The sequence below is a fragment of the Panthera leo genome, chromosome B3 (assembly GCF_018350215.1).
Source record: "Panthera leo isolate Ple1 chromosome B3, P.leo_Ple1_pat1.1, whole genome shotgun sequence".
Taxonomy (NCBI): Eukaryota; Metazoa; Chordata; class Mammalia; order Carnivora; family Felidae; genus Panthera; species Panthera leo.
Window position 1 is genome coordinate 109,538,653 of NC_056684.1, and position 25,883 is coordinate 109,564,535.

The window sequence follows — 25,883 nt, forward strand, 5'->3', positions numbered from 1 at the left end:
GTTGTGAGATCAAACCCCACGTCCAGCTCTGGGATGACAGACAGCATGGATCCTGCTTGGGATTCTTTCTTTGCTCCTTGCCAGCTAGCACACACTCACTCTCTCTCTCTCTCTCTCTCTCAAAATAAATAAACATTAAAACAAAACAAAACAAAAAAACCCTGTTCCTGGAGCGCCTGGGTGGCTCAGTCAGTTAAACCTCCCACCTCAGCTCAGGTCATGGTATCACGGTTCATGGGTTCGAGCCATGCATCAGGCTCTGTGCTGACAGCTCAGAGCCTGGAGCCTGCTTCAGATTCTGTGTCTCCCTCCCTCCCTCAGCCCCTCCTCTGCTCTCTCCCTGTCTCTCAAAAATAAACATTAACAAAAACAAAAACCTGTTCCTAATACTGTGTCTAATGCCTGAGACAATGAATTGGCAGTCAACTACCTATAATACCATTGGCCACAGATTCTGCTGAAACATTTTATTCATGTTTCTTAATATTATGAAACTTTTTACTAAAAGTACAATGTCAGAATGATCACAATTGGAGCCCAAAGTCAGTCTGAACCCTGAAGAATTTCTTTGATATCTTCTATTACTGAAAACAACTCTGGTTTTGAATAAGATGCTTCAGAGGAAAAGCCTGCTAGAATGAAAATCCTAAATATATTTTATAAATATCAGATAATACAGAGAACAAATGCAAAGAAGGTAAACAAAACAAAATACTCTTCAATTCTGAATTTGGCTTTTATTTTAAAATACATTTAGCATGGAGATACCATAGGACAGAAAATAATAAATCACAAAGAAATGGAGTATTTTCAAATACCTTTTAAGCTAGATATAAAAATTAATAAGATAGCATAGACCCAAATTATGGGAAGTAGTTCCTAAAATTCAATTCATTAAACACATTTTGAAAGAAAAGTTCTTTGCACATTTTCCAACGTACCGATATGTTCCTAAGTGCCTCGGTTTCGACTAACGGCTAAAGATCCCAAATTTAGTTGTTTTACTTAAAATTATCATATTCAATGTTGGTAAAAATTACCATGTCCCTAAATTCTCAATCGGAATTATAAAAATATGAGTTCAAATAGTTATGCTGTCCAAAATAGAAACATCTTAAGTGATACTTCTGGATAATCAGACAGATATTGCACTAAAGTCAGTAATTCCATACCTGATGCTCATTTATATGGAAAGTTAATTCTCTTAAGAAAAACTTACTACAAATAAACTTAATGTTAACCTAATTACAATTACACTTCAAAATATAAAGGCACAGACAGAAGAAATGTTTAATACCCAAATTTTCCACTGTGAAAATAATAAAAATTGAAAAAAAAATAGGATCTAAAATACTGATACTTTCAGATTTTATAATTTACCTTAAGTAGCTAATAAATGGGTATTAAAAGTTAACACTGCTAAATCCAATCCTTTCCAAATAATTTAGAAAAACGGTTTGTTTATAAATTAAGTGTGTGCATTGTCCCATCTATAAATTTCAATTACATTTCCATTCATTGGAAGTATCTACCTGCAGTATAAACAATCAAGACAATGTACAAAAAATATATCTTGTTCCTAAAACTTACAATGCACAGAAAAATACCTACAAAAATGGAAATATTTATCCATTTAGCTACCCAATAAATTAGTGAGAAAGTTTAACCCATTCCACATTTCTTTCCAAACAAAGGCTAAAGAATTGAGGGTGGCTTGCTTCTAGCCCTGTTAAGTTTGACATGTATTTTTAAAACATTTGCCTGATTATATGTAACTTAAGATAAAGATAGTATCTTATTTTTGTATCACAGTATACATGGCATTTCTTAATTCAGCAACAGAAAGGCACAATTAGCAAGCAATAAAATTCAGTACCTGAATTATTAAACTGATGTCCAGAACAACTGCAAATAAAGTACATTCAACACAGTGTACAGAATTGAAAAAAAAAAAAAAAACCCTAATTTTTCTGAAAATTTGGTCCATTAAAAATGCCTCCCATGCTCAACATCATGGGTAACATGAAAGGTGACGGCAGTGTAAAAAGAGGCAGTAAAACATTATGTGGTGGCATATGAATTCTGGTCTAGTAATTACGCAATTCAATTAGGAAATGGTTCCCATAGTAAATAAATGTTAAACATATCTGTTAATAACAACGTGCCTGTACTAAATCCAAATATACCGGCACACTGTTTGCATATTATTATTGATTTTATAATACAGCCCCACAGTTTAAAATAACTTAGGTATATTATTTCATATATAACATACATTAGATACATAATTGTACATTATGTATCTTAATATATATTATATATAACTCGAATTCATAACAGCATAAAACTCTCCAAACATTACATGAACATTCTAAATGGATACTTATCATTTTCTCAGTGTTGAAATAGCTCAGCTCACCTAAAACAATATCTGGATGTGCAATGATAAAATGCACTGACTCTTACGAATTTACTTAAATAATTATTTAAGTTAAATTCCTGCAAAAGCCTAACTCTGATTCGGCTTTTAACTAGGATATATTTTTGGATATCAGTAACTGATACCCTCCTTTCTTATAAACAGTATTTTTGCATCAAGAGATACCAATAAAGAAAAATAGATAAGGAACCAAAAATGTGATAGAGAAACCAACCATTCCATAGGTAATATACCGATAAGGAAGTTCAACTTCCATGTGTTGTCTTGCTTTTCGAATATCATCACATGGTATACTGAAGATTTTACAGGCTAAAGGAATGGTGATCCTTTTCATTATATCTCTGACTATTAGTACAAATACCATCCCGATGAGGATCCGCAGTATGGCTTTTCCAAACATAGTCACGGTAATGGGGGGCAGAGCTAATGGTAGTATATCCAGAGAAGGATCTAACATTAGCCCCACGTTATGGCTAACATGAGATCCACATGCAATTCCAGCACCACTTCCTAGAATCTCAGCTGTGTCTCCTCGGGATGTACTCCAGGTGTCAAGAGTGAAAGAAAAGATCCCCAAGGCTAAATGAAGCCCGATGATGATTAATGGAGCATATTTGTGAGTTTGGTTGAAGTCGTCAATCAGGTCCACAAACGGATAGAAGATAGCTAAGATTAAAATGGTATATAGGAATCCGGCAATAATATCCTGGGAAAAGAGAAAAGTAAAGTTGTTCAGCATAACACTCTTTTTGACATTTAAAAACATAGATTTCACATTTTCAATGTTAATACAGATTCTTTAGATGTCACATTTTCAAACTTTACTGACCATATAATAAATACTAAACATTTAGTGATAATAAAAAGATTAATTTGATAATAATAATGAAAGTATTATGTTTTGGGGGCGCCTGGGTGGCCCACTCATTTGCACATCTGACTCTTGACTTCGGTTCAGGCCCAGATCTCATGGTTCATGTGATCAAGCCCTATGTCGGGCTCTGTGCTGACAGTGCACAGCTTGCTTGGGATTCTCTCTCTCCCTCTCTCTTTACCCCTTGCCTGCTTGTGCTCATGCATGTGCATGCATGCCCTCTCTCTCAAAATAAACATTTAAAAGTTATGTTTTCATAATTCTACCTTTTTATAAACTAACTACATATATACTATATAAGATTTATATTTAAATCCTTAACAATAAACTCTGCCTAAATTGTGTAGTTTTTTTTTTACTTTTTAAAAAAATTATTTATTTTATTTAGGAGAGCGAGTGGGGGCACCTAGGTGGCTCAGTGGGTTAAGCGTCTGACTTCAGCTCAGGTCATGATCTCACAGTTTGTGAGTTCGAGCCCCGCCCGTGTCAGGCTCTGTGCAGACAGCTCAGAGCCTGGAGCCTGCTTCGGATTCTCTGTGTCCCTCTCTCTCTGCCCCTCCCTTGCTCACGCTCTGTCTCTGTCTCTCAAAAAATGAATAAACGTTAAAAAAAAAATTTTTTTTTAAAGGAGAGAGAATGCAAGCAGGGCAGGGGCAGAAAGAGATGTGGAGAGAGTGAATCCCTAGCAGGCTCTGCACCTGCAGTGTGGAGCCCAACGCAGTGCTGGAAACCCATGAACCATGAGATCATGACTTGAGCAGAAACCAAGAGTAAGACACTTAACCAACTGAGTCATCCAGGTGCCCCATGTGTAGTTTTGATTTCTGGGAAATTACACAGCTGACCCTTAAACAATGTGAGGATTGGGGTGGCCACCCCACATACAGTAAAAAACTCATATATAACTTTGACTCCCCCAAAACTCAACTACTAATAGCCTACTACTGACCTGAAGCCTTACCAATAATAAACATCAACTAACACATATAATTAATGCTATACATGTTATATATTGTATTCTTACAGTAAAGTAAGAGAAATAAAAGAGTAAAGAGAAATAGAGTAAAGAGAAATAAAAATGTTAAGGAAATCATAAGAGAAAAGATTCAGTACTATAAAAAATCTGCATATAAGTAGACCCATGCAACTCAAATCCATGTTGTTAAAGGGTCAACTGTAGTTGCCTAATGTTTTTCTGTCTTAAAATTTTTATTAGGTAATAACTGATACATAGAAAAAGATACGTAGAGTGTATATGAAGTTATAAAATTCATATCTATGAAATCACTGCTGCAAAAAAGATAATAATATTACCAGTACTTTGAATCTTTTGTATGCTGTCTCCCAACTCTATCACTCTGTATCCTCCACAAAGGCAATTATAAACCTGAGTTTTGGCTGAATAAATACAGTAAAACCTTGGGTTGTGAATAACTTGTTCTGCAAGTGTTCAAACATTTCTAATAAATTTTAATTTGATAAACGAGTGATGTCCTGCAATACAAAGTAGTACATGATGCCAAATGTCACATGATCATAACTGAGCCAATGGTTTTTTAAATTCGCTTTGATATACGAGTGCTTCAGATTACAAGCATGTTTCTGGAACAAATTATGCTCACAAACCAAGGTTCTACTGCACTTGTTAAAAGCTTTCATCACATATCTCCAAACAAACAAAAAATGATCTAGTTTTGCTTCTTTCTGAGCTTATAAAAATGTTATATAGTGCACAGTTCAAGATTCATTCCTTATATGTAGTTGTAGGTCATTTACTTTCCCAACTGTGTAATACTTCGCTGTGTAATACTTATTCATTCTTCCACTGGTGGTCATTTAAATTGTTCATAGGTTTTGAATTAGTTTATTGGCTATGGTTGAGCTTGAGTGCTTTCTTAATTAGTATCTCTTCTTAAACCAACCAGGAATATTATAACCAGTGCAACCATTTTTTTTGTTTCAATGTTGCCTGGTGTGGGCAAGAGTTTCCTAGAAACAGAATGGCAGAATCATAGGGTATGTGCATGTTCCATTTTATAAGATTAAAAATTTCCAAAATGTTCGTAAAAATTTACATCCCATCAGTTCTGCATTTCTTGATGTTTAAATTGCATTTTCCTGATTTTTTTATAAGATTATGAGTTATTCCTTTTCTCTGTAATGTATATTTGTGTCTTTTTGTAACCATTCTTTTAGATTTTTTTTCTTGTTGATTTACATGATTTTTTTCATATGGTATTCATATATAAATCCTTTATCGATAAAATCTCTTATCAATAACATGTTCTGTAAACATCTTTTTTTGGATTTTGTAGCTTGCCTTTTCATTTTCTTTATGGCACCTTTTAGTGAAGAGAAGTTCTAAATTTAATGTAGTCATATTTATCATTGTATCTTGTTTAAGAAAGCCCTCTCTGCCACAAAATCATAAAGGTATACTATTCAAAAAGTTTTTAAGTTTGCCTTCCACATTTAAGACTTCAGTATATCCTCAAACTCTTGCCATTGTCCTCATTGTGCAGAAGTTCAATGACTTTGTCATGGATCAGTAAAGTTAACAGTACAATGCACTGTTCTAAACTATGTAAAATTCTAAATCAGAATACGTGGAATAGAAGAAGGGCTGAAGGTACAGACAATTCCTAAAGAGAGTAAGAACTGAATGTGCAGCTAAAAATTTTGAAGAATTTAAGTTCTTTAGCCACCACCTTCCTGGGAAGTGTATCACACTGTAGACACTCAAATATTTATTGGACGAATAAATGAATCCCTTACATGAATCTATTCTAACAAAATCTACTAAATTACTTGTAAGTGAATCTTTACTCTGTTTTCAACAATTACATTACAGGCATCATTAAAAAAAAACATTTTAGGGGCGCCTGGGTGGCGCAGTCGGTTAAGCGTCCGACTTCAGCCAGGTCACGATCTCGCGGACCGTGAGTTCGAGCCCCGCGTCAGGCTCTGGGCTGATGGCTCAGAGCCTGGAGCCTGTTTCCGATTCTGTGTCTCCCTCTCTCTGCCCCTCCCCCGTTCATGCTCTGTCTGTCTCTCTCTGTCCCCAAAAAAATAAATAAAAAACGTTGAAAAAAAAAAAATTAAAAAAAAAAAAAACATTTTAAAATTTATTTCTATATAGAACAAGTTTTTCCTGATATTTTCCAATTCTAAAAATATGAAATGAGATTTAAAAGCAATTGTGTTCTCTTTATATAAGTGACTGCTTTCATAGTAGGTCGAAGAAAAATATAAGCAATTAACAAAATGTTTATCAAATTATGAACTAAAGCAGTATCACTTGTGTATTCAAACTTCTTAGAAGGCATATAAAGCATTTCATATCTGGCTTCTGCCTATCCTAACACTTCAATGCCAGGGGCCCCTGGCTGGCTCAGGCAGTAGAGCATATGACTCTTGATCTCGGAGTTCTAAGTTCGAGCCCCACGATGGGTATAGAGATTACTTAATAAAAAGAATCTTAAACACAAAACGCTTCAATGCCAGGTCCCATAATGAATTTTAGACTATTTCTCTCATCTTGGAATTATCTTTCCTCCTCTATTTTAGGAAAACCATTACATATCCTTTGAGACTCTGCTCAGGCACCTCTCTTCTCCATAAACTTTCTCTTCTCCTACCCCATAATAAGGAATTCCCTCCTCTTTACCTCCATAGCATCTGCTACAAAAGTTACCACATTGTTTTCCATTTTTTGCTTTCTATTTCTATTAGAAAACCAAAGGTTCACAACCTCTGTGCCCTTGAAGTCACTAAACAACTTTATAAATATTGATGCCTGGGCCAATCCTCAGAGATTCTGATTTAACTGAATTGAAGTGCGAGTAGGGCATCAAATTTTTTTTTTAATGTATATTTATTTTTGAGAGAGAGAGAACAAGCAGTGGAGGGGCAGTGAGGGAGGGAGAAAGAGAATCCCAAGTAGGGTCCACACTGTCAGCACAGAGCCCAGTGTGGGGCTTGAACTCAATGAACAGTGATCATGACCTAACCAACTGAGCCACCCAGGCACCCTGGGCATCAACTTCTTTCTAAAAAAAAAAAAAAAAAAAAAGAAAAAAAAAGAAAGAAAAAAAAGAGCTCCCCAGAGGCATCTGAGTGGCTCCATCGGTTAAGTTTCGGCCTAGGTCATGATCTCACCATTCGTGTGAGTTTGAGCCCCATGTCGGGCTCTGTGCTGACAACTCAGAGCCTGGAGCCTGCTTCGGATTCTGTGTCTCTCTCTCTGCCCCCTCCTCCACTCACATTCTGTCTCTCAAAAATAAATAAAAATGTTAAAAAGTATTTTTTTTAAAAGATAAAAATTTTTAAAAAGCTCCCCAGTGATTCTGTTGTGCAGCTCCAGTTGAGGAACCACTGCATTACATATTACCTATTTAGACAGCGATCTCTCAAAAGCAAAGTCTTTATCTTATTTATACATATACCCAATGGCTGGCACACAGTAAGTAGGCAATAAATATTTGTTTAGTTAAACTGAGACAGAAATTCTTTAGATTCATCATATTGACTATATAATCCTGCTTGATAAGAACTCTGTATGAGAAACAGATGAAACATAATTTCTTCAGTTTAGGCTAAAGACATTTTCAGGGAATAACAGTTTCTACACTGAAAATACTAAAAATGCCTTTTTTTCCCCTTTCAAGGAGTGTTCAAATTTAATAAAAATTTATGGTTACATTAGCCATTTTTTTTGTTTTATTTTATGTTATTTTAATGTTTATTTATTTATTTTGGGAGAGGAAGAGAGGGCGACAGAAAAGGCCAACCAGGCTCCATGCTGTCAGCACAGTGGGGCTTAAACCCACAAACCATGAGATCATGACCTGGGCCGAAATCACGAGTCGGACGGTTAACTGACTGAGCCACCCAGGTGCCCCTGGCCAGTTTTTAAATAAAGAAAACTGGACTAATGTCATAGACCTAAGCATTTAATCTGATGGATTAAAGGTGCTCAATATATTTTGTTGAAAAAAAATGAATATTCAGCATTAGGAATTATATACTGGAGTGAAAAACTAAATTTTCAAATTTTTTTAACATGAGGTCTTCCATGAAAACTCAGATACATACTAAAAGTTACCTAAGAATTCTCATTAATTGAATTTTACTGCAGTTACTCAAAGATTCCAAAAGTGACCCAAATTCTGACCACACTTGTGGATATGGAGACCTCAAATTATGACTGTCAGACCTCTATTCTTCATATTTCAGATCACTAATTTCCATAGAATTACACTTTTATGAGGGTATAGTCCTTTGGTTGCTATCCTACCCTTTCTTCCCTACGATGTAATTAAAGGCACAGATCTTGTGAAATAATTACGGAATTTTGGCTATCAGAATAGAAGCTGTTGCTTTATTTCTTATTTAAATTTCATGATAGGGCGCCTGGGTGGCTCAGTTCATTGAGCATCCGACTTTGGCTCAGGTCATGATCTCACAGTCTATGAGTTCACGCCTCAAATCCAGTTCACTGCTGTTAGCACACAGCCTGCTTTGGATCCTCTGTCCCCCTTTCCCTCTGCCCCTCCGTCCTGCATCTCAAAAATGTTTTATTTAACATTAAAAAAAATAAATTTCATGATTGATTCAAAAACTTTCAGAATATGCTAATGTGGAAATGTCTGAGCCTTGTAATTCTCAGAATGTGTACCAAGTTAGAAGTTTTAAATGACAATTGATGTTATTTACATAAAACCATATATAATAAATTTACTGTAAAGTTAAGTGAAAGGAAGGGTTAATAGCTCTGAAGTTAGCTGGTTTTTTTATAGTTTTTTCTTACTATAGATATAAGTAGATGTTCATTCCTATAAAATGCTTATAGTACTTTATTTATTTTAATGTTTATTTATTTTTGAGACAGAGAGAGACAAAGCATAAACGGGGGAGGGTCAGAGAGAGAGGGAAACACAGAATCTGAAACAGGCTCCAAGTCCTGAGCTGTCAGCACAGAGCCCGACGTGGAGCTCAAACTCACGGACCATGAGATCATGACCTGAGCCGAAGTCGGAGGCTTAACCAACTGAGCCACCCAGGCGCCCGCTTATAGTACTTTAGAAAATGAAAAACTTAATCAATTAAATGACTTTTAAAGACATTCCTACATTTGACCACTTTTTAAAGTTTTTTTCATGTTTATTTCTTTATTGGGATTTAGAATACCAAGCAGGCTCTGCACTGTCAGCACAGAGTCCAATGTGGGGCTTGATCTCAAGAAGTGTGAGATCTTGACCCAAGCCGAAATTGAGTCGGACGCCTAACCAGATGAGCCACCCAGGCACCCCCTATTTTTTTTAAGTTTTAATTTATTCTTTATTTAAGTAATCTCTACACCCAAAATGGGGCTTGAACTCACAACCCTGAGATCAAGAGTAACACTTCTCTGAGCCAGCCAGGTGCCCCTACATTTGATCACGTTAAGAATTCTTAAAAATAATTCAAAACAATTATAATTCCAGAAATATATTTCGGTATGACACAAAATATCCAAAATTTGTTGTCCTCAATTTTTTTTGTAGAGCTCCATGAATATTAAACTAGATTGTTTCAAGACTCTATACAAATTTACCTCCCTTTCTGATTATTAGTTATTTATATTATCCTGAATAGTGAGGGCAAACTGAGGCACCTAGGTGTCTCAGTTGGTTAAGCATGTGACTCTTGGTTTGGGCTCAGATCATGATCTCGTAGTTCATGAGTTCGAGCCCCATGTCGGGCTCTCCTGTCAGTGCAGAGCCCGCTTTGGATTCTCTCTCTCTGCCCCTCCCCTGCTTGCTCTCTCTCAAAATAAATAAATAAACTTAAAAAAATAGTAAGGGCAAACTGAACTTCCAAGCAACAGAACCAGAAGGAAGGAAGGAATTAATTCAGGGCATAAACATGCTAGCTATCACTGTGATATCAATTTAATGTATGACATTAAAATGTATACTAAGTGGTTTTAAGCATTACAGCACAAAGTATGTAATAAAGGAAAGTTAATGTTAAAGGTAGCAAAAACAACTTAAATTAGCAAATTAAAAAAAAAAAACCTTAGCACATAATTTTAGATACTAATCACAGATAACTTAATATTCCCTCAAAGTTAATAGATAATTACACATTTGAATGGAATATTCAAGGTTATCAAATTTATGGAAGGAAGAAGGTATCAAGTACCATAAATTCAACACAGATTTATTACATATTAAGTCTAAACTTTTATCCTTTTCATTTCTTCCGATCAGGAAATAGACCTAGAGAGGATGCTGATTTGCTGAGATTAGAATTCCAGGCTCCTATGATATCCTAGTGAGTTGCTGGGGTGTTTTCAATTATAATATTTTATTTTATTTTATGTTGAGAGAGAGAGTACACGCACAAATGGGGGAGAGGGGCAGAGGCAGAGAGAGAGAATCTTCATGAGATCGAGAGAATCGACATGGGGGCTCGATCCCATGACCCTGGGATCGTGACCTGAGCCAAAATCAAGAGTTGGACGCTCAACCGACTGAGCCACCAGGCACCTCAATTATAACATATTTTAGGTGTCCTGCTTCTTATTTCAATATGCTAGTACACTACTATAAGTGCACTGTTAAGGACAGATTTTGGAATATTTACCTTTAATTAAAATTCAGATTTAATGCGCGATCATTATAGGAAAACTAGAAAATACAAATAATAACAAGTAGGTGGTGGTGTTTTTTTTTTTTACATTTTATTCATTTTTGAGCGACAGAGACAGAGTGTGAGCAGGGGAGAGGTAGAGAGAAAGGAAGACGCAGAATCTGAAGCAGGCTTCAGGCTCTGAGCTGTCAGCACAGAGCCTAATGCAGAGCTTGAAAGACAAATCATGAGATCATGACCTAAGCCAAAGTTGGACGCTTAACTGACTGAGTCACCCAGGTGCCCCAATAAGCAGTTATTACCCAGGTACAGTTACTATTAAAACTCTCAATGTTTATTGCTCTAGATCTTTCTCTCTAACATGTTTTTGGATTTTGGGGTTTTTTGTGTGTGTGTATATGGTTGGTTTGATTTTATTTCTTCTTATAAAAATGGGTTTGGGGTGTACTTACTACTTTATAATCTCATAATATCTTTCTAAAAAGACTTTACACATATAGACACATAAAATTGTTTGGAAAATTTTGGGTACATGGATTTACAATATATTCATAATTTTACTAATACAGAAACAAAACAGTAGTTTGACAAGTACCCAGTCCAGTAACTTAAAAAATGGCCTGTGGTTTTATGAATTTAATATTTTTTAAGTTTATTTATTTAGAGAGAGAGACTGCATCCACACACGTGAGCCAGGGAAGGTCAGGGAAAGGGAGGAGAGAATCCCAAGCAGGCTCCATACTGTCAGCACAGAGCCTGATGGGGGGCTCAATTCCAAGAACCATGAGATCACGACCTGAGCTGAAACCAAGAGTGGGACACTTAACCGACTGAGCTACCCAGGCACCCCATGAGTTTAAATTTTGAGAGCTAGGTTTATAACAAATAAATAGATGTAGTAACTCCTCTATACTTTTCTTGGAAGTAAGAAAATCAATTTAGGAAAGTAGGCAGATGTTGAAAATAAACTAAGCTGTTGCTCTTTGTGTTGTAACAAAAACATACAGAATTTATGGAAAATACTGAATGAAGTGTTCATTATAAATCATTTAGAATAAATGATAAATAACACAAGAAGCCTCTTCTTGTGTTAATGAAGACATCCACTTAATAATAATAGGTATCTAAGCACCTATTAGCAACTTGCAGGGCATACACTGCCTATAGCTCCATACTATTTTCACAATAAATAGTAAAGATACAAACTATGATCAAGAAAATAGTTAAAAGGGCACGTCAAGCATCAGACTCCTGATTTCAGCTCAGGTCATAATCTCAAGTTTCATGAGATCAAGCCCCACGAAGAGCTCTGTGCTGACAGCATGGAGCCTGCTTGTGATTCTCTCCCTCTCTTTCTGCCCCCCCACCCCTCTCCCTCCCTCCCTCCCTCTCTCTCTCTCTCTCAAAATAAATAAATAGAAAATAATTCAAAATGAAGGTAATTACTGAAATATTAAAATATAGGAAAAAGTGAAAATTGTGGGAATATATTAGATCCATAATGTAAGAAAGGGAGGGATTCATTATAGGTATAGTTTCATCCATCAACTATCAACTAATAAGCAATGTATTTCTTATTAGGAATAATTGTGGTTATAACACAGGATCATAGTTTGTAACGTCTGCAAATTACTCATGATTTTACTTTTAAAAAGAAATAAAATAAAAAATAAAAGGAAAACAAAAATTTGTAATACTACACACAATAAAATTCAGTAGCTAGTCTGAATAAAATTGATGAAACATTCTATGGGACAAGAAGGTTTTTGAATAAAGGACTAGGATTATCAGACTCATGATTTGAAAAATAATACATCAATATTGTTTTTAGGTCAGCTGATTCAAAAACACAAGTCCAGTATATAAAAACTGAACTGAACTCAGCTTGAATGTTTGATCAATCCACTAAACATGTTTTTAAAGAACACATCTTTTATTATTTTTAATTTTTTTTTAATTTTTTAAGTTTATTTATTCATTTTGAGAGAGATAGGTAGAGCAAGCAGAGGAGGGGCAGAGAGAGAGGGAGAGAGAGAATTCCAAGCAGGCTCTGTCCTGTCAGCATGGAGCCCGATGTGAGGCTTGAACTGAGATCATGACCTGAGCTGAAACCCAAGTGTCAGACACTTAACCAACTGAGCCACCCAGGAGCCCCAAAAGCCCATCTTTTAGAAAGTATATTAAATATAATCAGATTCCTATTCCCCTTTTTATTATGATAATGAACCTAAGGGTAATATCTAATAGCTTTATCTTCCAGAAATATCAGGGATCCATTTTTTATCACTCAAAGATACATAACCATTTGGTAAATTTTTAGGAGCAATATTACTAACTTTTGTAGTTGGAAGAGAATCATTAACAAGGCACAGAAATGGATAACATTTTCTTGTGACAAATGCTAGATCTGATATAAAAATCGGATACTGGGGGCGCCTGGGTGGCTCAGTCAGTTAAGCGTCCAACTTCATCTCAGGTCATGATCTCACAGTTTGTGAGTTCAAGCCCCGCGTCGGGCTCTGTGCTGACAGCTCAGAGCCTGGAGCCTCCTTCGAATTCTGTGTCTCCCTCTCTCTCTTCCCCTCCCCTGCTCACGCTCTTTCTTTCTCTGTCTCTCAAAAAATAAATAAATGCTAAAAAAAAAAAAAAAATGTTTTTTAAATGATACTGAGGCTTATAAAATTAGTAGAGATTAATCAGAAAGGAAATTATATGTAAATTCACAATTTGTATTAATACAATTAATTATAAAAAGTTGAACACAAATAATTTGCTTATTAAAATAGTATTTGGGACTTGTGGAAATTTACTAGTGAAGGGGCAGCTACTGGAGGCAAGCAATCCAAGTTAAGAAATAGAGGGGCGCCTGGGTGGCTCAGTCGGTTAAGCGTCTGACTTTGGCTCAGGTCACGATCTCGCGGTCCGTGAGTTTGAGCCCCGCGTCGGGCTCTGGGCTGATGGCTCAGAGCCTGGAGCCTGCTTCCGATTCTGTGTCTCCCTCTGTCTCTGCCCCTCCCCCATTCATGCTCTGTCTCTCTCTGTCTCAAAAATAAATAAAAAACATTAAAAAAAAATTAAAAAAAAAAAAAAGAAATAGAAACCCAGTATTTCTACAGCTATGAAACAAGCCAATTAGATACTTTCATGAGTAGAAAATTCTAAAACTGTTAAATTGTTGCAAAGGACAAGAAAAATTTGATATAGCCAGTTATAAATTTTTTGATCACATGAATTAGTTCATATTTCTCCACTTTTTTCTGATCCTTTATCTACTAAATACATAATACGTTCATAGAGTGCAGTAAGAGACACTACACTAGATGCAAGGGATAGTGAGGGAACATAAGAGTTACTTTTCTTATGTTGCTTATTTTCTAGTGGGGGAAAGATAAGGAAAAAAGAAGTTGCAGTTGTGCCAGAATTATGCTCAAGATGCTCTGGGAGAAAGGTCATCTAGCCAGTCTAGAGAAAGGCAAGATGGGGAATGTAACAAGGCTTTTAGGAGATAAGAACACTTTTTGTGAATCCTGAAGAATGGATAGTTAGCTAGACAAAGGGAAAAGGGTATTCCAAGCAGAAGTTACAACTTTCCTAAAGGTATTGAGGTAAGAGACACCAATTACATTCGAGGAAACAAGTCATTCAGTATGGCGTCATGTTTGTGCTTTGGAAGTAAACTACAACAGGAGGCTAGACACCGTATGGAATGTGGTCAGACGAAGTAGGGCTACTAATTCAGAAGCTGTTACAGTCCTCTGGTGATGAGATGGTGCAAGCTAGAATGTCAATGGGAAGGGGAGAAAGGGAGGTGAGTAGTTGTGGCTAAAGAGTAGAGGGTCCCTGTGCTGGTGCTTTTTAAACTGAATAGCATTCTTAAAATAAAGTAACTGTTGGAAGCCCTAAAGTACCGTTGGGGAAAAGAAGAAAACTAGAGTTTAATATGTAAATACAAGTGGCACCAGGATGGGTTAAGTTCATGTTGTTTCTAGTCAGTGGGTGTTCACTACTGAGTAGAGCTCGCATTGATGTCTATATTCACATTGCTGCTTTGACTCTGGTGGAGAGGCACAAAAGACCGTAAGAAGGAAAATCAAATGGAGACTGGAAGACGGGAGAAACCTTATTCCTTATCCTGAACATAATACTTGGTTATTTGTGATTGTTGGGAACGGTTTCTAAAAAATACAATTACTACATCAAATGCTCACAAAACAATATGTTAATATATATATTTTTTTGCAAAACAAAGAAGATTTACAGTAATATTTTCTCAGGTTTCTTGTAAGTTTGAAAATGATTAAAAACTATAAAATAGCCTGTCATTTTCAGAGAAAAATAAAGCACTATGAACACAAATTTTCCTTACCAGAATGGAGTGCATTCCCATGTAAATTCTACTTAGGCAAACTAGAGAACACCAGCAGGGAATAAGAATCAGTCCACATAGAAGAGGATACTAAAGGGGAAAAAAAAGTAAAATGGGTTATATAAATTAGGTTAAATATAAACAAGGAAATAAAAAACATATCACTATACCACAGAACTCCACAAAAACAAGAACTATGTGTTTTTACTCCCCATTGTATTCCTAGCACCTAACACTAAGCATGGCACATAGCTGACATTTAAGAAAAAGTTTTGCATGATTTTAACTTTTGCATAATTGAACAAATGAATGAAATCTGGTGTTTCTACAACTCTTCATTGTGAAAACTGGCTCATTTTCATTTCTACGGTAAAGACTTAATCACCAGCATGCTGCAGAGGAAGAAAAATAGGGAGAAGACATATTTTTCATGTGGCTCCAAAATGAAATACCTCTGGAATAGTGCTTGACTCTGATCCCTGTAAGTGTCCTTCGTTTCCCTGCGAAGAAAAACTGAGCAGTGTCTCCCTCTCAGTTCCATCAGTGACTGCTACTTGTAGTTTCTGTTGATATTTCACCATCTTCTATTCAATATTCAACAACTTGTCATTTGTTTTCCACTTCTGCCCCTCCACTAAAATTTCAAATGGTAACCTTTCTGAGAAAAATCTTGGGGGGATACTGGGATCAGAAAGTCTTAAAAAGGGAAAACAATAAAATACAGACAACTCTTGGTATCAAGGGCACTAATGTTAAGAGTTGGCTTTGAATCTCCTTATATTAGAGGGAAGGAGCAAACAATGGATGGCCATGGTGGCAAGTTTGTGAAGGAAGAAGGAGGGGGGCACATCTGAAGCAGTAACACCCTATAATTGGAAATTTCTCCATAAAATTGAAGCTAACGCGGTTCAATCCAATAGGAAATGGTTCAATAACAAGTGGGGTTGAAAGAAGGGAATTAATTAAGACTGCAAGAAGACTGGTAAAGATTTGGTACGTACTTGTTTTGATTTGACTTCTCTACTGCATTTGACATAGCCACCACTTCCCTGAAAGTCTAAACACCCTTGATATCTACAGTATTACATTCTCCTGGTTCCTCTTTCACCATCTTTGGTTTTTTCGGTGTTTCCCGCACAAGAGAGTATCTTTCTGTTCCTGTTCCTTGAACACTAGCATAAATACATACATACATACATACATACATACATACATACATACATACATACATATGGATTTTGCCCTCAGTACTTATTGGTAGTCTCTGCTTTTCTTATTTTTTAACTACTACTTTGCAAGCTGAAGACCTATCTGTTTCCTTGGGTTAAGAACCATACAGCCATCTCCTGCATGTGTCTTCACCTTGAGGTCTCTATGGAGTTAAACTCACTATACTTCAAACCAATGTCATCATCCTACCACCCAAACTTGTTCCCCCTCTCATATTCTCTATTTCACTTGGAAACTTCATAATATACATAATAAACTTAAATGAGAAACATGAATTATCCTTGATTCTTTCCTTACCTTTCATATAATCAAGTCTTGCTGATTTTACTTTCTAAATATTTCTTGATTCTATCATCTCTTCTCCACTCTACTTAAACTGCCCTTATTCAGATCCTCCTAGTTTCTTTTCTAGGCTCTACCTACTCCAGCCATTCTTCCACATGCATGAGGAACTTGGTTGATGGGGCAGACAGACATGTAACTATATAATGAGGTAAGTGCTATGACAGTATACTAAAAATTCAGATGGAGTCTAAGGGATGAGCACTTAACTTAAAGATGTTAGCAAAGTCATTCAGATAAAGTTAAGGTCCAAGTTGTCCTGAGAAATAAGTAGGATTTCACCTTTAGAAAAAAGGAGTACAGGGCAAAAAAGATAAAAAGCATCACAGTAGGAACACTGTGAGCAAAGGCTTATAGGCAAGAAATTGTAAGCAGTGTGATTTTCTAGGAGAATAAGCTTATGCTTTTGCTGAGGGGAAGGCACTAAATAGTAAACACAAAATATGCAAATTATATGATATTTAAATATATGTAAATTATATATTATAGGAAATACATTAATAACATAATAAAATGTGTTCATTACGTTGGAGAAATAAAAGGAGAACAGGTGTTGAAACATTAATGTTCATCAAATATTCCTTATGCTCCTCTACATTTTCAGGTCCTCTTGAAGTTAGATTGGGACCATGTGATTAGTTTGGCCAATGAGCTGTGATGAAAGTGACTTATGCCACTTTCAATCATTCTGTGATCTCTCTCTTCCCTATTTATGCCACATGCTGAGATGGATCACAAGACAGGCAAACTGCCATCAGCCTCAGTCCCTGAAGTCCGGATGGTTTCACTGGTGAATTTTACCAGATATTTAATATCAATCTTTCTCAAGCTCTTCCCCTTGATTTCAGCTCAGGTCATGATCTCACTTTGTGAGTTTGAGCCCCTCATTGGGCTCTGTGCTGACAGCTCAGAGCCTGGAGCCTCCTTCAGATTCTGTCTCCCTCTCTCTCTGCCCCTACCCTACTCTACCCTGCTCTCACTCTGTCTCCCTCTCTCTCAAAAATAAACATTAAAAAAATTTTTTTAAAATAAATAACATTAATATACACTTTCTAAAACAAAGTAACTAAATTGTATAGAAATATAAAAACCTCCCCCCACCCCCAAACAAATAAATAAACTTTAAATAAATAGGCAAGCAAGCAAGCAGGCTCCATGCTGCCAGCCAGGCTCGAACTCATGAAACTGTGAGATCATGACCTGAGCCAAAACCAAGAGTCCGATGCTTAACCAACAGACAGGCCAATGCCTAACCAACAGAGCCACCCAGGCACCTCAATAAATAAAAATTTTCAAAAATATATTATACACTGGGGGGTGGAAGGGGAAAATATTACACACCATGACCAAGTGGGATCTATCACAGAAATGCAAGGGTGGTTCAACAAAGAAAAAATCAATGTAATATACTGTATTAATAGAACTAAGAAAAAAATATACATGATCATCCGTAAAAAACTAGGAAAGAAGGGAATTTCTTCAACATGATAAAGGCCATTTATGAACTACCTACAGCTAACATACTCAATGGTGAAAAAGTAAAAGGTTTCCCAAGATTAGAAACAAGACAAAAAATTCCTGATTCCCTCTTTGGAAACCAGAGTAGAAACAACAGAAACTTAGTAAATTCAGTCTTCCAGGCAGTTTCCAATTCATTACTTTATTCCAATTCCAATCTGTCAAAGAATTTTTTTACCTAATTGTCTCTTGGATAATCTAGCCCTACTTGCTACAAGGCCCCAGAGAATTTCTCCAGTTGTCTAATATGGATTCTGTGGAGATTTGTTTTTTAAGAAATCCCTATTCAAATCTCCAGGGTTGGGAGCAAATCTAGTCTGGGGCGGCAATAGCTCTTCCTGAGCTGCTTTAGCACTTGGGACAGTAAGTGGAATGGAAGCAATTAAATACAGTAATTTTCAAAATGCAAAAGGCATTGTCATGGGAAACTCAAGTTGTCTTCCCCACATTGGCAAATTTAGCAATTCTGTAAAAGTCCGTAAGAGCCCTCGTTTCTATTTTTAAAAAAGTCATCTTCCTCTTTCTCTTTGTGATAACAACCTAACCAACCTTTCTCTCACTTCTGATAGACACATATTTGTTGTTCTGTCCTTCCCTTGACTGTCACTCTCTACCCCTAATTCCTACCCAACCCAATCCTTTATTTCTGACAAATAAACTGTCTGGATTTTTTAAAAGCCAAAAGTGACGTTAGAACAAATACATGTCAATTTGTTCTTTACTGAAGGGTTAGTAGATTAAATAATTTTACTGAACATAAAACTTACTATGTACCAGGCACTATCCTAAGAGCTTTATAAATATTAGCTCATTTAATCATCAGAACAACCCTATGAGGTAGGTATTCTAATTTAAAGGAAACTGAGGAAAAAAGAGGTCTAAGATTAAATAGGTATTAAGGTATGGAGCTGAGATTCAAACATTGAGAGTCTAATTCCGAAGTCTAAGCTCTTAACCACTATTTACTAAGCTGTCCTTCATGTATGAAGTGTGTTGTTTAATTCCTTGTATCCCTAGGATAAAGCAGATTATCACTGAGATATTTTTTATGTAGGTTTTCCTTTTTTTTTTTTTTTTTTTTTTTCAACGTTTTTTATTTATTTTTGGGACAGAGAGAGACAGAGCATGAACGGGGGAGGGGCAGAGAGAGAGGGAGACACAGAATCGGAAACAGGCTCCAGGCTCCGAGCCATCAGCCCAGAGCCTGACGCGGGGCTCGAACTCACGGACCGCGAGATCGTGACCTGGCTGAAGTCGGACGCTTAACCGACTGCGCCACCCAGGCGCCCCTGTAGGTTTTTCTTAGAATGGAGGCTAGGTACAAACTTTACTTACTTAGAGGCAAAAGGGATATTGAAGACATTAATTCCACCACCCTCTCCTCTCTTTACAGATAAAGAAACAGATGCAGAGATGCCAAATAACATTTAGTATTATATTCCAGTGGTCTATTCTGATGTCTTCCAATTTACTGTGCTTGTTACTTTACACTTTTATCACTATACAAATAGTAATTTTAAGTTTGGTAGTGGTTCCTAGCTTCTATTTTTCTTTCTCTCTCTCTCTCTTTTTTTTTCTAGAGACTGTTGAGCTTTATCTGCTAAATTTATGTTATTTCCTCTTATAAAAAGGTTTTTTCTTAAATCTTTAGGTCTTACCAAAAAAGCTGAAAGAAGGGGCGCCTGGGTGGCTCAGTTGGTTAAGCATCTGACTTCGGCTAGGTCATGATCTCACAGTTCATGAGTTTGAGCCCCAGGTCAGGTTCATGAGTTTGAGCCCCAGCTGTGCTGACAGCTCAGAGCCTGGAACCTGCTTTGGATTATGTGTCTCCCCTTCTCTCTGCCTCTCCCCGTCTTTCCCTCTCTCTCAAAATAAATAAATAAATAAGCAAACAAACATTAAAAAAATACTTTAAAAAAAAAAGCTGAAACACAAGTCCTTCATGTTATTTTCAAATTAATAAAAATTTACCAAACTGAAACAGATCACATGACCTCCTAGACGCTTTTAATTTCATACCACTATCTAATCTTTTCATTGCACAGTCTATTACAAGAACACTTATCTAAACATTTCCTTCAGTTATTATACCAAACAGCTCTATTCTTACTGATACACTTTCATTAACTATCACACATAATCAGAATTATTTTTTATATTGTGGCATTTGTCATTTACATTCATTGAAGTTAGAAAAAAAAAGTCAATAAAATGACTTGCCATTAAAGCAATTACAAGAACTGTCTTCAACAGAATTTAAAATTTTCAGAGTAATTTATTTTATTTATTTTTTTTTTTTAATTTTTTTTAATGTTTATTTATTTTTGAGACAGAGAGAGACAGAGCATGAACAGGGGAGGAGCAGAGGGAGAGGGAGACACAGAATCTGAAACAGGCTTCAGGCTCTGAGCTGTCAGCACAGAGCCTGACGCGGGGCTTGAACTCACGGACTGTGAGATCATGACCTGAGCCAAAGTCGGACGCTTAACCGACCAAGCCACCCAGGCGCCCCCAGAGTAATTTAAATATGGGACAAAGGCAGGCACCAGAAAAAAATTATATTTTGAATTCAAGAAATGGATAGTGTATATGTAAACAAGAGATGACTAGGATACCACATTAATGATACATCTGCCTTGTTCTCATACCCTATTAGTGGAATAAAAATTGATGCCCCCTTTTGGAAAGCATTTTGCTAATACATAAAAGTCTAAATGTTCATATACTTTGACCCAGTGATCTCTCTCCTAGAATTCTATACCAAAGACATAGAAATGTGGGCAAGGATTCACATATAAACATGTTTATCATAAAATTATATATAGCATACAGCAACGAATTAATATTGACTATAATGTAGTAGTTTAAAATACGGGTTTTTGGAGCTACACAGATCTGGTTCTAGACATTTACTATATGCATTTACTGGGACGCTGAAAAATGGAAATAACAGAATCAACCCATGTTGAGAAAAAAGAAGCTGTATTATAAGGATACAGAGTCACTGAACCTTAAGGCAAAAGGAAGCTAAGCTTCAAGAAGAAATTGCAACTATAAATGGTCACAGGACCATCTCTTCTTATTACATACATCCTTTTCTGTGTAGCAGCTTTTCTGTTCTTTAGGCCACATGGTAGATGGAGGTTTTTCGATTTACTTCTTTAGTGAAGAAACCTGCCCAAACTCAAATTTCTGATTTGAGAAAATACAGTTGCCCTAAAGGTGAGGGACCTTTAGAGGGTTGTGAGCTAGGCTGACTACTCCAAAGGTGCCTACCTCTTCAGGTGTAGGACAACACACTAGTTTCATAAGCTCTTTGCATCACAGCTTCCTCATCTATAAATGGAGGTAATATATCTATAGTAAGGACAATCCTATAATATAAAAACTATTTTGCAAGAATATGTAAGTGCTTCATTCATTAAGAATGTTTTCTAGGAATGTTTGCTGAAAGGAAAAAGTATGACCTATTAGAGCTCTCCAGAATAATGAAACCAGTAAGGTCTATATGTACACATATATGGAGATAGATTTATTCCAAGGAATTGGCTTTATTATTGGATTTATTTCAATGATCATGGAGGCTGGAGAGTCCAAAATCTGCAGGTAGCCCAGCAGACTGGACATCTAGGAAAGAGTTAATGTAGCTCAAGTCCAAAGACAGTAGCAGCACAGAATCCCCTCCTCCTTGGGGGGGGGGGGGGGGGAGGGGGGCAGTCTTTTTTCTCTTAAGGCTTTTAATTGATTGGATAAAAGCCCCACCCATATTATGGAAGGTAATCTCAAAGTCTACAGATTGAAATGTTAATGTCATATAAAAAATATCTTCACAGAAACATCTACGATAGTGTTTAACCAAAAATCGGGGTATCATGGCCTAGCTAAAAGACACATAAAATTAACCATCACACATTATATAAAAAAAGAATAAACACTATATATAATATGGCCCCAATTATTTTCAAACTGTAAGGAAATACCAAAATGTTAACATTAGATTTTTCCTATTTTTATTTTCCAAGTCTTCTATAAAGCTCAGTGCTTATCTTGCTTGTTCTTTTAGCAGCATTTAAAAATATTAACTGCTTTCCTTTTCTAGAAACACTCTCACCTGCAGCTTCCCTTTATAGTATATTCTTTTTATGATATTGTCCAATTTTCACTCTTTTCTTCTGTAAATATTCCCCGCTTAGACCCAGCAGGGTGGCCCTGGAGACATGCTCCTACTGTGTGATCCTGCTCTTCCAACTACAGCTCTTGGTCAGGGATGGACACCTAGCCCTACAGCAGTAAATCCATTGGCTGGGTTGGGCTAATTAGATTCTCTTTCCTGATAGTAGTTTGAAAGCAAGTCAGTCTCTGTTGTGTGCTTGAATTTGGAAATGATGTAGAAGTAGGGATAAGGCTGAAACGTGTGCCAAAGCAGAGAGAGAAGAAAGAAGCAGAAATGGGAGACCATGCAACCCCAAGAAAAGGGATGAACGGCATTGCCTTTAGTTCTAATAGCGTTCTAGAGGCCTGGCTCTAATTCCTCCAGAAGCCTGGCAGCACTTTCTTGACTTTGACTTCTATGAGAAGATACCCATTCTAGTCCTCAAATAAATTTTTTTTTTCTAGTACAAATGAGTTACTAGAGCCCTACACGCAAACACACACACACACACACACACACACACACACACACACACACAACCTTAGACAAACCTCTCAAACTGCTGCTTGTCAGATTCTGTTTCAGGTTCTTTTTACCCTATCCCCATTCCTTAAATATTGAGGTCTTTAAAGGTTTTTTTTCCCTTGGGGGCACCTGGGTGGCTCAGTCAGTTAAGCATCTGACTTTGGCTCAGGTCACAAGCTCACAATTCACGAGTTCAAGCCCCATGTTGGGCTCTGTACTGACAGCTCAGAGCCTGGAGCCTGCTTCACATTCTGTGTCTCCCTCTCTCTCTGCCCCTTCCCTGCTCATGCTGTGTCTCTCTCTCAAAAATAAATAAACATCAAAAAAAAATTTTTTACTAAAAAAAAAAAAAAGGTTTTTCCCTAGACTCTCTGTTCTTCTGTGTGTACCCTCCAAGGGCAGGACCATCCACTCTCATCACTTCATTCTGCACATGTATGCTGATGATACCAAACCTCTCCAGGTCTCTTTCATGTGCAGAATTGCCTGCCAGATAGTTCAGTCTTACAGACACCTCAAATTCAACATATCTAAAATGGAATTTTCCTCCATACTCCTGCTCCTTTCTGCAATTTCTATAAATCACACTACTATTTCACAGCTTTCCAAATAGTAAATCTAGGAATAATCCTTTACTCCTGTTTTTCTTCTTTACTGTCATTTGCAATTAATCACCATGTCTCATCAATTCTACATCTTAGTATCTCTCAAATGTATCCATTTCTTTCTACTCCCACTGACACTATTTAGGTCAGGAGCCAGCCAAGTTCTTTTGTAAAGAGCCAGATAGTAACTATGTTGGGCTTTGTGGATTATATAGTCAATGTCACAATTACTCAATTCTGCTGCCATTGCACAAAGGCACCACAGACAAGATATACATAAATGAATGGACACGGCTGTGATCCAATAAAGCTTTATGTATAGCCACTAAAACTATTAATTTCATATAATTTGCACATGTCACAAAATAAATAATCTTGTGGCCTTTGTCAACTATTTAAAATGTAAAAAAAAAAAAAAGGGGGGGCGCCTGGGTGGCTCAGTCGGTTGAGCGCCGACTTCGGCTCAGGTCACGATCTCGCGGTCCGTGAGTTCGAGCCCCGCATCAGGCCCCTGTGCTGACAGCTCAGAGCCTGGAGTCTGTTTCGGATTCTGTGTCTCCCTCTCTCTGACCCTCCCCCATTCATGCTCTGTCTCTCTCTGTCTCAAAAATAAATAAACGGTAAAAAATAAATAAATAAAAATAAAAAAAATAAAATAAAATGTAAAAAACCATTCATACTTCACAGGTCATATAAAATCAGGCAGCAGGCCGTTGTTTATAGTCTCCTGTAGGTCTCCATCTTCTCTCCCTTGAACTGGTGGAGTAACATCTTACCTGGTCTGCTTCCCCTGCCTCCAGTCTTACTGCTCTCTAGTCACTTTCCATACTATAGATACAAGAATCTTCCTAAAACACCAATCTAATCCCCTCAAGCAAACAGACCATATTTTTGTTTTATTTGCCCTCTTATCTGTAGGACTTATGTGACTGGCTAGTACTTATTAGAAATGAAATGATTATATTTATGGAATTTAATGCCATTACCATTGTTTAAGCTTTTTAGTCAACAAAAATGTATAATTGCAACAAAATAAATAAACTTGTCATTATTCTCAGCTGACATATTTTTCTCTATAAAGAACAGATGAGAATATACATCTAATTATTAAATTAATGGAGAGTTGAAAAAAGTTGTATATATGATCAATACATAAAAATCAAGTATGTTTCTATATTCTAGTCACAAAAAGTTATATTTGAATTTTAACAAGGTATCACTTACGACAATAACAAAAAACATAAACTACAAACAAGTCTAACAGAAGATATACTTGATTTATATGGAGGAAATTATAAAACTCCATTGAACTATATTTAAGAAAACCTAAATAAAGATTTACCATATTCAGGGAGCCTGGGTGGCTGAGTCATTTAAGCATTCGACTTTGGCTCAGGTCACGATCTCACAGTTCATGGGTTCAAGCCCCATGTCAGGCTCCGTGCTGACAGCTTAGGGCCTAGAGCCTGCTTCGGATTTTGTGTCTCCCTCTCTGTCTGCCCCTACCCTACCCTGCTTGTGCTCTGTCTCGCTCTCTCAAAAATAAACATTAAAAAAAAAAAAAAAAAGATTTACCATATTCATAGACAAATTCAATATTGTAAGGCTATCAATTCTCTCCACATTAATTTATAAATCATTGCAATTTCAATAAAACTCCAGAGATTTTTATGGAAATTAAAGAGCTCATTCTAAGATGTATATTGAAAGCAAATACTCAAAAATAGCCAAGACAATCTTGAACAATATGGTAGAGAACTTTCATAAACAGATATTAAGACTTAGTCTAAAGCAATTAAAGCATGACGATGATATTGATAAAGAGACAGACAAATAAAAGAGACCAGTGAAACAGAATACAAAACCCAGAATCACAGCCATACACTTATAGAAACTTGGTATGTAACAAAGTGGGATTACAGATAAGGGGAGAAAGGATGAACTATTCAAAAATAGTATTAAGCTTAATTATCAATATGAAAAAAATACATCAGACCCATTTCTCACAACATATACCAAAACCACTAAAGGTAGATCAAAAATTTAAACATGAAAGTATGATTTTATCTTTTTAGTAAAACAGCAAAAGGATTTTTCTTTTGGAACTAGAAAAACAAAATCTAAAGTACATACAGAAGACTGTATAAACAAATAAAAACAGCAAGAATAAGTGAAAAAATATTATAAAGCTATAG

At 36.3% G+C, this 25,883-nt stretch overlaps 1 protein-coding gene across 1 annotated transcript in view; it reads right to left on the minus strand.

Moving 5' to 3' along the window:
• Positions 1-783: 783 nt before the first annotated feature.
• The window catches only part of SGPP1 (sphingosine-1-phosphate phosphatase 1), a 35,927-nt gene continuing 10,827 nt past the window's right edge, over positions 784-25,883 (minus strand). Inside the window, exons 2-3 of the mRNA XM_042943450.1 lie at positions 15,316-15,405; positions 784-3,146 (exon numbers count right to left, since the gene is read on the minus strand). Of these exons, the coding sequence (XP_042799384.1) occupies positions 2,595-3,146; positions 15,316-15,405 (642 nt within the window). The 3' untranslated portion in view covers positions 784-2,594. The remainder of the gene's footprint in view (positions 3,147-15,315; positions 15,406-25,883) is intronic.